We start from the raw sequence: 14,413 nt of genomic DNA, 5'->3' as shown, positions 1-14,413 counted from the left end.
TATTTCAACTTTTCTTGATATTTTGGGCTTTCACTCTGAATATTAACTATTGTACTGGCACATTGTTCTCTTAGGAGACATATGTGTTAGGTCAGGTTGTTTACCCTGTATCAGAAAGCTCCAGATTGCTGAGCTTTTAAAATACTGTTTCTTATTTCCTACTGTTTTCTAGCTGTTATATCTGACTGTTGTTGCTGACTCTGCTTTGAGCCCTCAGTGGCTTCTAGCGGACAGTTTCCCATAAACAAGGCACAAATTTGTCCGAAAACACAGGTCGAATTAGCTCAGTTTTACACACAAAACTCAGTGGATGCTGACGTGAGATTGTATCCAAGCACTGACACTTTGTCAGTGTACAGCAAACTTCTCAGAGAGCCACCAGCCCCACCAACCCACAGGTGCCATTTATATTTCTGAAATCAAAGCTGTGTTCCAAATAATAAAGTTTACAGTGAAATTCCAACAACTAACTTTGAGTTTGTTCAAAATTCATTAATTCAAAAAACACTTTATTAAATACTTGTACAGAACCAAGCACTATGCTAGGTACAGTGGATAGAGAGAGAGAGGTGACCCCATTGCTTGTGGAATGGGCGCCTGATGCAGGAGACACAGAAGTGAATGCAGAGCGATGCTGCCCTGCCATGGGTATTCGGAAGGCACTGGGCACAACTCATGTCCACTGTAAAATGCTTACCTGAACTCAGAGGTCCTGGGGTCAGGACACAATCACTTGCCCATGTTTTGTGGGCCCCAGCTGTCTGCAGTTCTTGTGGTTCTGCAGCGTTTGTGCCCAGAGCTAAAGTCCCACTGGACTCGGTGTTACTATGTACGGGAGCACATGGAAGCGGCCTCTTCTCTAGACCAGGGAGATTAGGAAAGGCTTCCCAGAGGAGGGGACACCTGAGCCAAATTCTGCAGGGTGAGCAGGAGTAGCCAGCAGAGGGATGTGGACAGGGGGAGCACGAGGAGCATATGCCTCTATTACAGGCAGAGAACACATCATGTCCAAAGGCCCAAATTTAAGACATAGATTGGGCTGTGGTTTAAGTTCATTATGGTGAAGTGTGGGTGAAAGGGTTAATGGCGCTAGATCCCCAAGTGGGAGTTAGATTCTGTGAGGCCTTGTGAAGAGTTTGGACTCCATCCAGAGTCCACTTGCGTTTGGATGTGTCAGTCATGGGGGTGACCTAGGCAGTTTGTGATATGAGAAAATAAAAAGGTGGTTGTGTGGAGACTGTATTATGGGGATAAGACTGGAAAAAAGAATATCTGCCTGGAGGGAAATCACTGAAGCTCTCTGGTGTTTGTGCCTTGGTGCCCAAGCTGGTTGTACCTCCCTGACTGCCGGAGATGACCAGCACCGAAACCGACTGTCCTGTAGGATCCCGAGTGATCAGTGTCACTTGAGGATGGGGTGCTATTCCGTGTTCTGTAATACCTTCATTTTTGTGAGGCCAGCAGGAACTGTGGTTCGTTTCAGATGACATGTCTAAGATGGCATTCCTGACCGTGACCCTGCACCAAGGCGGAGCCGCTCGCATGTACGCACTCACATCTGACGTGCAGCCTCCGCTGCTCAGCACCTTCAGCGGAGACCGCCGCTTCTCCCGATTTGGTGGCGTTCTGCACTTGAGTGACCTGGATGATGATGGCTTAGGTAAGAAAGGAACTGGACCCTTTGACAAGAACTGCGTCCCTTTGCCCAGTGGGTGGGTCCCCTAATTGGATCATCTGGGCTCTGCCCTTATAATTGACAGCCCAGTGGCCCAAGGACCTATAGACAGATCTTGAATCAGGCAAGACCAGAGAGGGAGTTGCACTTCTTGAAGGTGGTCATATGAGAATCACCTGTAGTAATTGCTGTTGATGAATGAAGTAGGAAACAAAAGCCTTTGCCTTTGCCAGGATGAAATCACGGCAGACTAAAGGAGACACTAATATTATTTGCAGGAGGCTGGGTTAGGATCCAGTAGCGGAACAAGGAAAAGATGACAGTGAGGAGTCAAATACTTTCTTCTGCCGGTTTTTATTGTTTTCAGATGAAATCATCATGGCAGCCCCCCTGAGGATAGCAGATGTAACCTCTGGACTGATTGGGGGAGAAGATGGCCGAGTTTATGTATATAATGGCAAAGAGACCACCCTTGGTGACATGACTGGCAAATGCAAATCATGGATAACTCCATGTCCAGAAGAAAAGGTAAAGTGTTCTACAAAATTCTATACCTTATTGGGAAAGGATCACTAATTGCTGATTCCTCGTTAACTCATGTCCACTATAAAATGCTTACCTGAATTCATACATCCTGGGGTCAGGACACCATCATCTGCCCATGTTTTGTGGGCCCCACCTGCCTGCCGTTCTTACAGTTCTGCAACATTTGTGCCCAGAGCTAAAGTCCCACTGGACTTGGTGTTATGTAGGTCCCTGGTCACACAGCCTGCCACTGCTTGGTTAGGCACCCACAGCACAGAAGAAAGAAAACAGGCCATGGCCATTGGAGTTTCTCTTTTTAAAATAGAGACAGGTTGCTGTTCCATTGCCCAGGTTGGAGTGCAGTGGTATGATCATGGCCCACTGCAGCCTCAAACTCCTGGGCTCAGGTGATTCTCTTGTCTCAGCCTCCCGAGTAGCTAGGACTACAGGCATGTGCCACCACACCTGGCTAATCTTTTTATTTTTTTGTAGAGATGGGGCCTCACTATGTTGCCCAGGCTGGTATTGAACTCTTGGGCTCAAGCTGTCCTTCCACGCGGCCTCCCAAAGTGCTGGGATTACAGGCGTGAGCCACCATGCCCGGACAGCCACTGGAGTTTCATTCAAATGTCCTCTCTTTTGCTTTTTGTTTCATTTCTTTGTTTATTCCTTTTTTTGGGTGAATTTCCTTAAGTTACATTTCCTGGGCCTAAAACATTTGGCCATTATTTAACTGTTTTTTTTTTGAGACAGAGTCTGGCTCTGTCGCCCAGGCTGGAGTGCAGTGGCACGGTCTTGGCTCACTATAACCTCCGCCTCCCAGGTTCAAGCCATTCTCCTGCTTCAGTCTCCCAGATAGCTGGGACTGCAAGCATGCACCACCATGCCCAGCTAATTTTTTGTATTTTTAGTAGAGATAGGGTTTCACCATGTTGGCCAGGCTGGGATTACAGGCATGAGCCACCATGCCCCACCTATTTTAAAAAATTTAAAATTATTTTTTAAATTGCAAAATTAGTGAAAGTTTACTATGAAAATTTTAGAAAATACAAAAATGTACAAGGAAGAGAAAAATTATCTACCTAAAATTCCACTCTGCAGAGCTAATACCTGTTTACCTTTAGAGCGGATCCTGCTAGTATTTTTCCTATGAATTTAATTACCACTATTTATTGTGCATTTAGTATGCATATGCTAAGAACTATGTATCATTTAATCCCCATAAAAGCTATGAAATTGGCTGGGCGCGGTGGCTCACGCCTGTAATCCCAGCACTTTGGGAGGTTGAGGCGGGCAGATCATGAGGTCAGGAGATTGAGACCATCCTGGCTAACACGGTGAAACCCCGTCTCTACTAAAAATACAAAAAATTAGCTGGGCTTGGTGGCAGGCGACTGTAGTCCCAGCTACTTGGGAGGCTGAGGCAGGAGAATGGTGTGAACCTGGGAGGCGGAGCTTGCAGTGAATCAAGATCGCGCCACTGCACTCCAGCCTGGGCAACAGAGCAAGACTCCGTCTCAAAAAAAAAATGAAATTAATATTATGCCCATTTACAGATTAAAAAAATTAAAGATCTCAGCTGAGTGTGGTGGCTTACACCTGTAATCCCAGCACTTTGGGAGGCTGAGGCAGGAGGATCCCTTGAGCCCAGGAGTTCAGGACCAGCTTGGGCAACATAGGGAGACCCTGTCTTCTTTTTTATTTTTAGTTTTTGAGAGAGAGTCTTGCTCTGTCGCCCAGGCTGGAGTGCAGTGGCGTGATCTCGGCTCACTACAAGCTCCGCCTCCCAGGTTCACGCCATTCTCCTGCCTCAGCCTCCCAAGTAGCTGGGACTACAGGCACCCACCACCACACCTGGCTAATTTTTTTGTATTTTTAGTAGAGATGGGGTTTCACCGTGTTAGCCAGGATGGTCTCGATCTCCTGACCTTGTGATCTGCCCAAGACCCTGTCTTAAAATAAAAAAATTAAAGATCAGAGAGGAAGTTTATTCAAGGTTACACTGCCAGGAAGGACATGGCACAACAGGGATTTGAACCAAGATCTGATTCTAAAGCCTACCCTTAAGTATTACACTATGTGTGTGCATATTTTGGTTGACAATTGTGATCCTATTGTGCATAATTTGTGCATAATTTTGTAACTTTTTTTTTTTTTAACGAAGTCTCACTCTGTCATTCAGGCTGGAGTACAGTGGCATGATCTCAGCTCAGTACAACCTCCGCCTCCCAGGTTCAAGCGATTCTTCTGCCTCAGCTTCTTGAGTAGCTGGGACTACAGGTGCACACCACCATACCCGGCTATTTTTTGTATTTTTAGTAGAGACAGAGTTTCACCACGTTGGCCAGGCTGGTCTCGAACTCCTGACCTCCAGTGATCCGCCTGCCTCAGCCTCCCAAAGTGCTGAGATTATAGGTGTGAGCCCCTGTGCTGGGCCGTAACTTGATTTTTCTTTCTACCTAACAATATACCGAGAACATTTTCTTATGTTATCTGATATTCTTATATAATATGATATTTACTGGCTGATGAGTATTTTATCTACAGATAAACCATAGTTTATTTACCCATTATTTAACTATTGTTAGTCAATTGTGGCATTTCCAATTTTCGTTGTTTTAAATAATATGGTAAATAGTCACATAAACGTTTTTATACATCTGGTTATTTTTCTGACCTGTATTTCTATAAGTAGAATTTCTGGGGTCAAAGGGCATGCACATTTGTAAGGCTAATCAAGAAATGTAGAAATGAGGCTGGGCGTGGTGGCTCATGCCTGTAATCCCAGCACTTTGGGAGGCCGAGGTGGGCGGATCACCTGAGGTGAGGAGTTCGAGACCAGCCTGGCCAAGATGGCGAAACCCCCTCTCTACTAAAAATACAAAAAAATTAGCCGGGCGTGGTAGTGGGCGCCTGTAACTCCATCAACTCGCGAGGCTGAGGCCGGAGACTTGCTTGAACCTGGGAGGCAGAGGTTGCGGTGAGCTGAGATCGCGCCACTGCACCCCAGCCTGGGCGACAGAGCGAGACTCCTTCTCAAAAAAAAAAAAAAGGAAGAAATGTAGAAATGAGGGTATAAGGGTATAATTAACATTGATTTTAAAAAGCCATACAAACAGTAATAACATTGTCTCTCTTCTCAATTTTTTTCTTCAGGCTCAATATGTATTGATTTCTCCTGAAGTAAGTATCCCTTGAAAGACTGAAGAAAGAGAAATTACCAAAACAGTGCCCCTTGGTTTATTTTAAATGGATAAAGTATTACACTATGTTCTCCAAAGCCCATTAACAGACTGCATGTTTTACAGGCCAGCTCAAGGTTTGGGAGCTCCCTGATCACCGTGAGGTCTAAGGCAAAGGTGAGCCCAAGGACTGAACTTCATTGATGTTTATGTTAGTACTATGGGTGGGATTTGGTGGTCTCACTTTTAGGTTTATTTCAGATTTTATTTTTATTTGAAAAGGAGAAGAACACACAAAAAGAAAGTAATATTCACATACAATCCCATCACTTCCTTGCTGGAAACTTTCCCTTTTTACTCTTCCTATTTTATCCTCTACAGCAGGGGTTGGGGCCAACTCGTCTGCCACCTAATTTTGTAAAGCCATTAACTAAAAATGTCCGCTCATGTTGAGATGGTTGAAAAGAAATCAAAACAGAATGTTTTGTAATATATGAAGTTTAAACGACGGTGCAGTTTCAGCGCCCACACAGTTGTAGTGGAACATAGCTGGGCTCGTCTGCTGTGGACTGCCCGTGGCTGCCGTCGTGCTGCAGTGGCAGAACTGACTGGTTGCTTTGGAGACTAATGCCCCACAAAGCCTAAAGTATTATTATCTGGCCTGTTCCCCAAAATTGTTTGCTGGCCCTTGCCCTAGAAAATAACCATTATTAATATTTTGCTATTTTCTTCCAGACTTTCAGAGTTTTTCTTTATTTTTTTTTTATACAGAACCTTGCTCTGTCGTCCATGCTGGAGTGCAGTGGTGCAAATTTGGCTCACTGCAACCTCCACCTCCCAGGTTCAAGTGATTTTCCTGCCTCAGCCTCCCAAGTGGCTGGGATTACAGGTGCCCACCACCAGGCCCAGCTATTTTTTAAAAAAAATTTTTGTAGAGTTGGGGTTTTGCCATGTTGTCAAGGCTGGTCTCAAACTCCTGGCCTCAAATGATCTGCCTGCCTCTGCCTTCCAGAGTGCTGGGATTATAAGCATGCACCACTGCACCCGGCCCAGAGTTTTTCTATGACTTCAGATATACACACACACACTTTTTTTTTTTTTTTTTAAGACAGAGTCTGGCTCTTGTCACCTAGGCTGGAGTGCAATGGTGTGGTCTTGGCTCACTGCAACCTCTGTCTCCTGGACTCCAGTGATCCTCCAACCTCAGCCTCCTGAGTAGCTGAGACCACAGGTGTGTGACACCATTCCACGCTAGTTTTTGTATTTTTAGGAGACAAGAGTTTCACCATGTTGCCCAGGCTGGTCTTGAACTCCTGGGCTCAAGAGATCCACCCACCTTGGCCCCCCATTTTTTTGGCTATTACAGACAATGCCATAGTGAACATTCTTGTACCTATCTGTAGCTTTTTATAATTGAGCAAATATCCCCACAGATGAGAATCTTAAAAGTAGGATTGCTAGATCTAAAAGTGTACACATTTTAAATTTCGATATGGCAGATTAAAAAGTTTAACCTTGGCTGGGTGCAATGGCTCACACCTGTAATCCCAGCACTTTGGGAAGCCGAGGTGGGTAGATCGCCTGAGGTCAGGAGTTCGAGACCAGCCTGGTCAACATGGTGAAACCCCAGCTCTACTAAAAATACAAAAAATAGCCGGGCGTGGTGGTGCATGCCTATAATCTCAGCTATTCAGGAGACAGAGGCAGGAGAATTGCTTGAACCTGGGAGGTGGAGGTCGCAGTGAGCCTAGATGGTGCCACTGCATTCCAGCCTGGGCGATGGAGCAAGACTCTGTCTCAAAAACAAAAAGTTTAACCTTAAAATACACCTGTAAACCACCGATTGCATTCATCCACTGTATAGCCTATAAGAAATAAAAACAAAGAGAAGGCAAAGTCCCTGTTCTTGAAAATAAGATTTATATACATGGAAAGTCAAATAAAATGCAAATTAGTATAGGATTAAATGCTAATGAGTAGTCTGAAGAATAAGTCTTAACAGTGGGTTGAAGGGCTGCAGAAGCCTTCATGGATTTATGTATATAACCAGTTCTGTAAGACTTGTTAAGTGCTGTGGACCAGGTTCCTGGGGACCAGGGTGGAAGGTGGGAGGAGGAAGAGGATTAGGAAAAATTGTGGTGAAACTGCCCTTTAGTGGCCAATAATTTAAGTGACCCATTTACAGGCAGGTCTAAAAATGTAGGATTAACCACACAACAAAAATATAGTTATTAACTTTACAGGAAAATTCTCGGAAGGTCTGATCACAGGGATCCTTTATATCACAAGCTTGGCTTATATCTAAAATTTCATTCGTTTCAAAAATTAGGCATTATCAAGAACCCATGTATTATATAAAACTATACATATATCAACTATAGCTTACATCAATTGAGAGTAGTGGTATATATAGATTATCTAAAAGTAACTTATATTTTATTCCTTTTTGTAAAACACTGCAAGTGTACCTTTCTAATTATTGTTCACCTGGGTTAGTGTTAAAATTACTTCACTTTTCCAGCACATACCTAAGCTTGGGGGCATTGAACGCTCTGGGTGTAAAGATAAATCAGATGTTGTGTTTCAAAAATGGGCATTGACAATCAGAGGATGATCAGAGTGGCCTTTTTCTGAGATTTGGGTACAAGTTATGTTCTGAAGATTCCTTCCTTTCTGTGGCATAAGAGCATTCAGTAATGAAATTAGTTGTAACAAACTAGAATTAGGATCCAGCATCTACTTAAGTAGTGCTCTCGCTGTCTCTGTATTTCCAGAACTTCTCATGGGGCTGCCTTCCATCAGCTCGGGAGCCTCAGCAGAGCAGTAACTGAGTGTGTAGTGAGCAGTGTTGTATCAAGCACCTGTGAGATAGACAAAGAAACCTGAGACATGGTCCCAGCCCCAGGTGCTTGTAGTCTAGGTGGGAAAATACAACAGGCCCACAAGACCATCCAGGTTGGTATATGATGACCAAGAGCCAAAGGAGGTCAGACAGCAACTGCAGTGGAAGTCTCTGCTGGTGGAGTCAGGGAAGGGCCTGCAGAGATCATGGGCCCGGAGCTGCATCTGGAAAGATGACTAGACTCTGACAAAACAGAGAGTAGCTGAAGGCCAGGCAAATTTAGTAAATGAGTAATTCCATAAATTGGGAAAGAGAGGGTGAATAAATTACCATTTGATTCTGTTTTCTTAAGTGTAGATTTTCCCTGTTAATTGACACTGGGTATTAAGGGATAAGATAAGCACAGGGCTAAGCATAGTGTCTGACCTATGATACAACCTCAACAAATTTTAGCTATTATTTCTGGATTTCATCAGTAGTTTTCAAAATTAAATGAGAAACTGTCATACCCTGCTCTGACCAAAATACTGTCAGCCAGTTTGATCACCCATACCTCATGTGCCAGCTTTGGTTCAGAATAACTTTTGTCAGTTTCCACAAATCAAATCCAGCCTGGGAGTATGAAGATTTGCCACCACTGAAAATGTTTAAAGACCAGGCATGGTGGCTCACATCTGTAATTTCAGCACTTTGGGAAGCCGAGGCAGGTGGATCACTTAAAGTCGGGAGTTCGAGACCAGCCTGGCCAACATGGCGAGACTTCAGCTCTACTAAAAATACAAAAATTAGCCAGATGTGGTGGCACATGCCTGTAATCCCCACTACTCAGGAGGCTGAGACATGAGAATCACTTGAACTTAGGAAGCAGAAGTTGCAGTGAGCTGAGATCGCGTCACTGCACTCCAGCCTGGGTGACAGGGCGAGACTCTGTTTCAAAAAAGAGGAAAATGTTTTAAAAACTTGTAGCAGGTTTTGAAGGCAATTCTGAAAGATGGGTCCTAAAATGTTTTAAGCAGCAGGGTGGGTGGGAGGTGCGCTAAACACATTGACAAAGCCAGCTTCTGGGGGAAGTCCTTATTATTCAAGATATGTTTTCCACATTGTACCAGAACCAAGCATGCACTGCCATGCTTCTCCTTTATGATTTATGTGCCAGAATAGGGATTGGGGTGAGCGTCCTTAGCTGTGGTTTTCAGAACCTACAGATGTGAGAAAGCGGTCTGTAAACAAAGGGAAAGTGGCATTTGAGTTCAAGCCAGGGGATCTGGCCAGTGTCTTATTCATCTTTATATTTCTAGAGCATAGCACGATGTCTGGACTACAGTAGGAACTCAACAGATGTTATGAATGAGCCATGAATTCTGTCTTGTGTCCCTTACAGAACCAAGTCGTCATTGCTGCTGGAAGGAGTTCTTTGGGAGCCCGACTCTCTGGGGCACTTCACGTCTATAGCCTTGGCTCAGATTGAAGATTTCACTGCATTTCCCCACTCTGCCCACCTCTCTCATGCTGAATCACATACATGGTGAGCATTTTGATGAACAAAGTGGTACATCCAGTGGAGCTGTGGTAGATCCTGATAGACGTGGGGTTCCTGCGAGTAGAGACACACACTAACAGCCACACTCTCTGGAAATCTGGTACAGTAAATATATGACTGCACTAGGAATATGTGAAATAGCAGACACTCTGCTTATTCATGTCTCCTTCCACAGTTTAGTTCCTCGCTCCCTTTGCATCTAAACCTTTCTTCTTTCCTAACTTATTGCCTGTAGTCAGACCTGTTGTACAACCTATTTCCTCTTCCTCTTGAATGTCTTTCCAGTAGCTGGAAAGGTCCCTCTGTGGTTATCTGTTAGAACAGTCTCTGTACACAATTCCTCCTAAAAACATCCTTTTTTAAAAAAAATTGTGCAGCCATAAAGAAAGAACAAGATCATGCCCTTTGCAGGGACATGGATGGAGCTGGAGGCCATTATCCTTCATAAACTAATGCAGGAACAGAAAACCAAATACTGCATGTTCTCACTTGTAAGTGGGAGCCAAATGAGAACACGTGGACACATAGAGGGAAACAACACACACTGGGGCCTGTGAGAGGGTGGAAGGTGGGAGGAGGGAGAAGTCAGGAAAAATAACTAATGGATACTTAGGGCAATGAAATAATCTGTGTAACAAACCCCCATGACACACCTTTATGTATGTAACAAACCTGCACTTCCTGTGCATGTACCCCTGAACTTAAAAGTTAAAAAAAAAAATTGAACTTAAAAATAACAGATTGGTGGCCCATGCCAAAGTATGATAGAAAGAAAAGAAAAAAAAAAAGAAACTGAGGGAGGAAAAATAGTACAGAGAAAAGCATGGGGGTGAGAGATGACCTCACATTCCAAATTCCTTGTGACTTAGTCCTTTTTAACTTTTATTTTAGGTTCAGGGGTACATGTGAAGGTTTATCTTTTCTGCTCCTCCCACTCCTCCCATCTTCCCCCCTCCAGTAGACCCCAGTGTGTGTTGTTTTGTGTTCATAAGTTCTTATAACTTAGCACCCACTTGTGAGAACATGCTATATTTGGTTTTCTGTTCCTGTGTCGTGTTAGTTTGCTAAGGATGATAGTCCTTTTTTTTTTTTTTTTGAGACGGAGTCTGCTCTGTTGCCTAGGCTGGAGTGCAGTGATGCGATCTCAGCTTACTGCAACCTCCGCCTCCCAGGTTCAAGTGATTCTCCTGTCTCAGCCTCCCAAGCAGCTGGGACTACAGGTGTACAATACTACGCCCGGCTAATTTTTGTATTTTTAGTAGAAACAGGGTTTCACCATGTTGGCCAGGCTAGTCTCGAACTCCTGACCTCAGGTGATCCACCCACCTTGACCTCCCAAAGTGCTGGGATTACATGCGTGAGCCACAGGACCTGGCCGATAATCCTTTCTTGATGAGGATTAATACCTTTTCAATGTTTATATAGTGAAGGACAAATATAAAAACCAAGACTATCACTCTTCTGTGCTCTCCAATGCTTTTGTAGAGTTGGCTGTTCTGACACCTAAAGAGCCTAGCGACACTGCTAGTTTTAAGCCATCTCATGAGGGACCTTTGTAGCATTAGGTTACAACTTGTGCCAAAAGAACTAGAGGGAAGAGATGCGGCCTGAGCCACAGGCTACTGTAAGGGCCGGAGAGGAAAGCAGGCCTTGGCCTCGCTTGTTCCTGGGCTGTTTTTCATAGGATGGATTTCATTTGTCAGTCCTGCTGTGTGGCACATTTAAGGGAAAGGAATGTATCATAGGGTTTCAGTTTCAGTAAACATTAGCGGGCATTATCTGTAAACAGTAACTAGTTTATTTTGTGTTAAATTAGGAAGAACCTCTTTCTTCTGCCACAGGTGAGATGATACTTAAAAGCAGGAGAAAATAACAAATGAAGAGCCCTTCTCTTCTCAGCTTCTCTCAAGGCAGAGTAGAGGTTGGTGAAAAGGGGACAGGAAGAGGAATCCAGCTGAAAAGTAGAAAGTTAACAAGAACATCAACAGGCACATCCCTAGAGAGCATCTCTGGGTCACTCCCAGGATGACCTCATTTTTCTGGAAGAGGTACATGTGCTAGCTGCATAGTAACCTATGGCACAGCAAAAGCACAAGGAAGCACCATTTGGTTTCGTTTAGGTACAATTATTGGTAGCCCAACCTATCTGAAGAATTACTTTTAATTAAAAGGATGGTTATTTTTAGGGGACCAGAAATTACTTAGTTGTATTCACGTATGAGTTGAGCAGTTTGGTAGAGCAGACTCTGACATCTGACACTTCAGTAAAGGGATGTTTTTCTCAGTACTGGGTCTTTTCATTAGACGGATGCATTTATATAAAGTGTCAGTGTTTTTATGCTTCACTAAATGATAGATAAGGCCTGTGTTTAAACATGATCATTATTTACCTCCTGATTTATATTTTTCCTAATGCCTGAATACACCCAATAGCAAGCACCAGGTGGAGGTTAAGACCCACAAAAATGGAAGCTTCCTTTCAAGTTTATAGGACATTTAACCATACTAACCCCACTGTCAAAAACAATGTAAATTATACTCCTACTGTAAAAAGTCAGCTGATATGGCAAATATGTAAAAAACCTGGCATACAGGAAAAAATTAATGCATGACAGTCTAATATATTATCCTGCTACATGGATTAAATTTTCATTCCACTAAGTATTAACTATAGTTTTAAGCATTGATTCTGCTTAATAACTAAAATGTAAAGACCTTACCTTTGTAGGGTTGTAATTTCTCATTAACAGAAATCTGAACTTATACAAGTTTAACTCAAATTTATCTTTATTTCAAGATATCAGAAGACATTTACATATTTGCATTTTCTGTCTTGCTACTATCTGTGTATATTGTAACAGCTTTTCTCAAGGCTTCAAGATAGGAATTGTTTTATGCCTTTGTATCACAGAACCTAAGAGACCAAAATTATTTGAAGATGGAGTGGGGACAAAACTGGGGTCTCTGCAGTCCCTACTCCATGTACCATCCATTAGCTCACCTCTGTAGGTATTACTAAAGTCATGAGAGTTAAATCCAACGTGCAACTTTAATATTGCAATTCCAAAAAATAAAGCTGTATACAACTCTTGGAGTAACTCACCAAAATAAATAGCTTTTTAATATAAAATTGGTTAGTGCTGCTTAACAGTCTGTGTTCATGAAGAATAAGGTGTTAATAATTGTGCTCACATTTGTTTAGGAGCCTTCCAAAGACAGTATCACACCTTGACGTGTTCGACACTTGACATGTTTGACAGGTGATATGATTGCTTGCTCACTCACATAACCGTGTTTGGTACCTACTTTCAAACAGTAATGTGCTCAGTCCGTTTTAGTTCAAAATTTGAAACCAAGGAACTTTATATATTTTTGGCCTAAGCTGATTTATTATTTATGAGAACTTTAATATAAGAAGCATCCTGCAATCACAAAAGTGGAACTAGTTGATATTTTGAAATCATACTTGATTTAACCACCTTCAGGAATTCTATAAAACACTAGCAACTTCCCTTTATCAGACTTATGAGGTAGTTACATTATTTTTCCTTCTATTGACATGATTTATCAAAAAATTATTTTATCCAAGCTCATAAACTAAGTCAATAAAACTGCAAGGAAAAATGACCAAAATTCTGTTATGCCTGATCTTAGTCAAATCAAATGTTGCCCTCTGGGATTCCAATTCTTCATGTCACAGTTAAGTAGTACTTATTACGTATTTCACAGTGATACGACCCAAAATAGCAGCAGTGTGCTCTGAGGTGGGCTGAAAATGTGCCCTGTGAAATCTAAGTATTATCAAATATAATCTTAAAAATCCTAAGAGATTCGTAACGCTAGAGGGTGTTTATGTTCACATTCCGACAAGCACACCATGACGCGCATTCCTGACCCACAGTGTGGTACACAGGGGCAGCTGCGTGCTCGAGTCTAGCCCAGGCTGTCCTGTGCCATTCTGTTCTCCAGCTTCCCTCTAATGGCTTCCCATGAGCACACACAGGAGTGGGGAAACCTTACTTGTACTTCATCGGTTTTCTTCCAAATCAGCGATGGGAGTAACATTTTTATTCCTATCACTAAAACCACCTAAAAAATGGACTCTTAAACTTCCTCATATGACATCACGTTAGGCTAATCACGTACCCTCAATATCATCAGGGTAAGCGTATTTATTCTGTTATTATTACATTTGCAGTGCAAGAGCTGGACACTCTAGAATCTTCCATGCACACTACTTTGGGAGGCTTAACTAATGTTCTAGTGCATAACTGTACTTAACCTCCAGAAAATATTTTAAAAGGTCGGTAGGATGTTAACGAGGATGGCAGCTTTCAGGCTTACAAATATTAGCCATTTGTTTTAAACCCAAATCTCTGTGGAAATGAGAAGGTATCACAGTTCTAACATTTATTCACCCTCATGTTTTAGGAAGCTCATCTGTCAGCTTCTGAGGTGTAGGCATATAGATTAGCAGGACAATAAACATTTTTCTTTTTGGGGCAGGGCAGGGGTGGTATCTAAAAATCTACTTTAAAAATCAATAAATGGACAAAGTGTTACAAAACAGGAACAGAATGGAAATACTTCCTTTCAACTTTACTTCCAAAGGCTCTAATTACAGAGAGCAAAGAAAACTAGTCTCAGGG

The 14,413-nt window shown here is 42.8% G+C and overlaps 1 protein-coding gene across 1 annotated transcript in view; it reads left to right on the top strand.

The window, feature by feature from the left end:
• The window catches only part of GPLD1 (glycosylphosphatidylinositol specific phospholipase D1), a 72,183-nt gene extending 59,359 nt beyond the window's left edge, over positions 1-12,824 (top strand). Inside the window, exons 21-25 of the mRNA XM_054492632.2 lie at positions 1,484-1,660; positions 2,043-2,203; positions 5,357-5,383; positions 5,509-5,559; positions 9,606-12,824. Of these exons, the coding sequence (XP_054348607.2) occupies positions 1,484-1,660; positions 2,043-2,203; positions 5,357-5,383; positions 5,509-5,559; positions 9,606-9,692 (503 nt within the window). The 3' untranslated portion in view covers positions 9,693-12,824. The remainder of the gene's footprint in view (positions 1-1,483; positions 1,661-2,042; positions 2,204-5,356; positions 5,384-5,508; positions 5,560-9,605) is intronic.
• The last annotated feature ends 1,589 nt before the right edge of the window (positions 12,825-14,413 follow it).

This window comes from Pongo pygmaeus, chromosome 5 (genome assembly GCF_028885625.2).
Source record: "Pongo pygmaeus isolate AG05252 chromosome 5, NHGRI_mPonPyg2-v2.0_pri, whole genome shotgun sequence".
Classification (NCBI taxonomy): Eukaryota; Metazoa; Chordata; class Mammalia; order Primates; family Hominidae; genus Pongo; species Pongo pygmaeus.
This window is presented reverse-complemented; position numbering and strand designations above follow the sequence as displayed.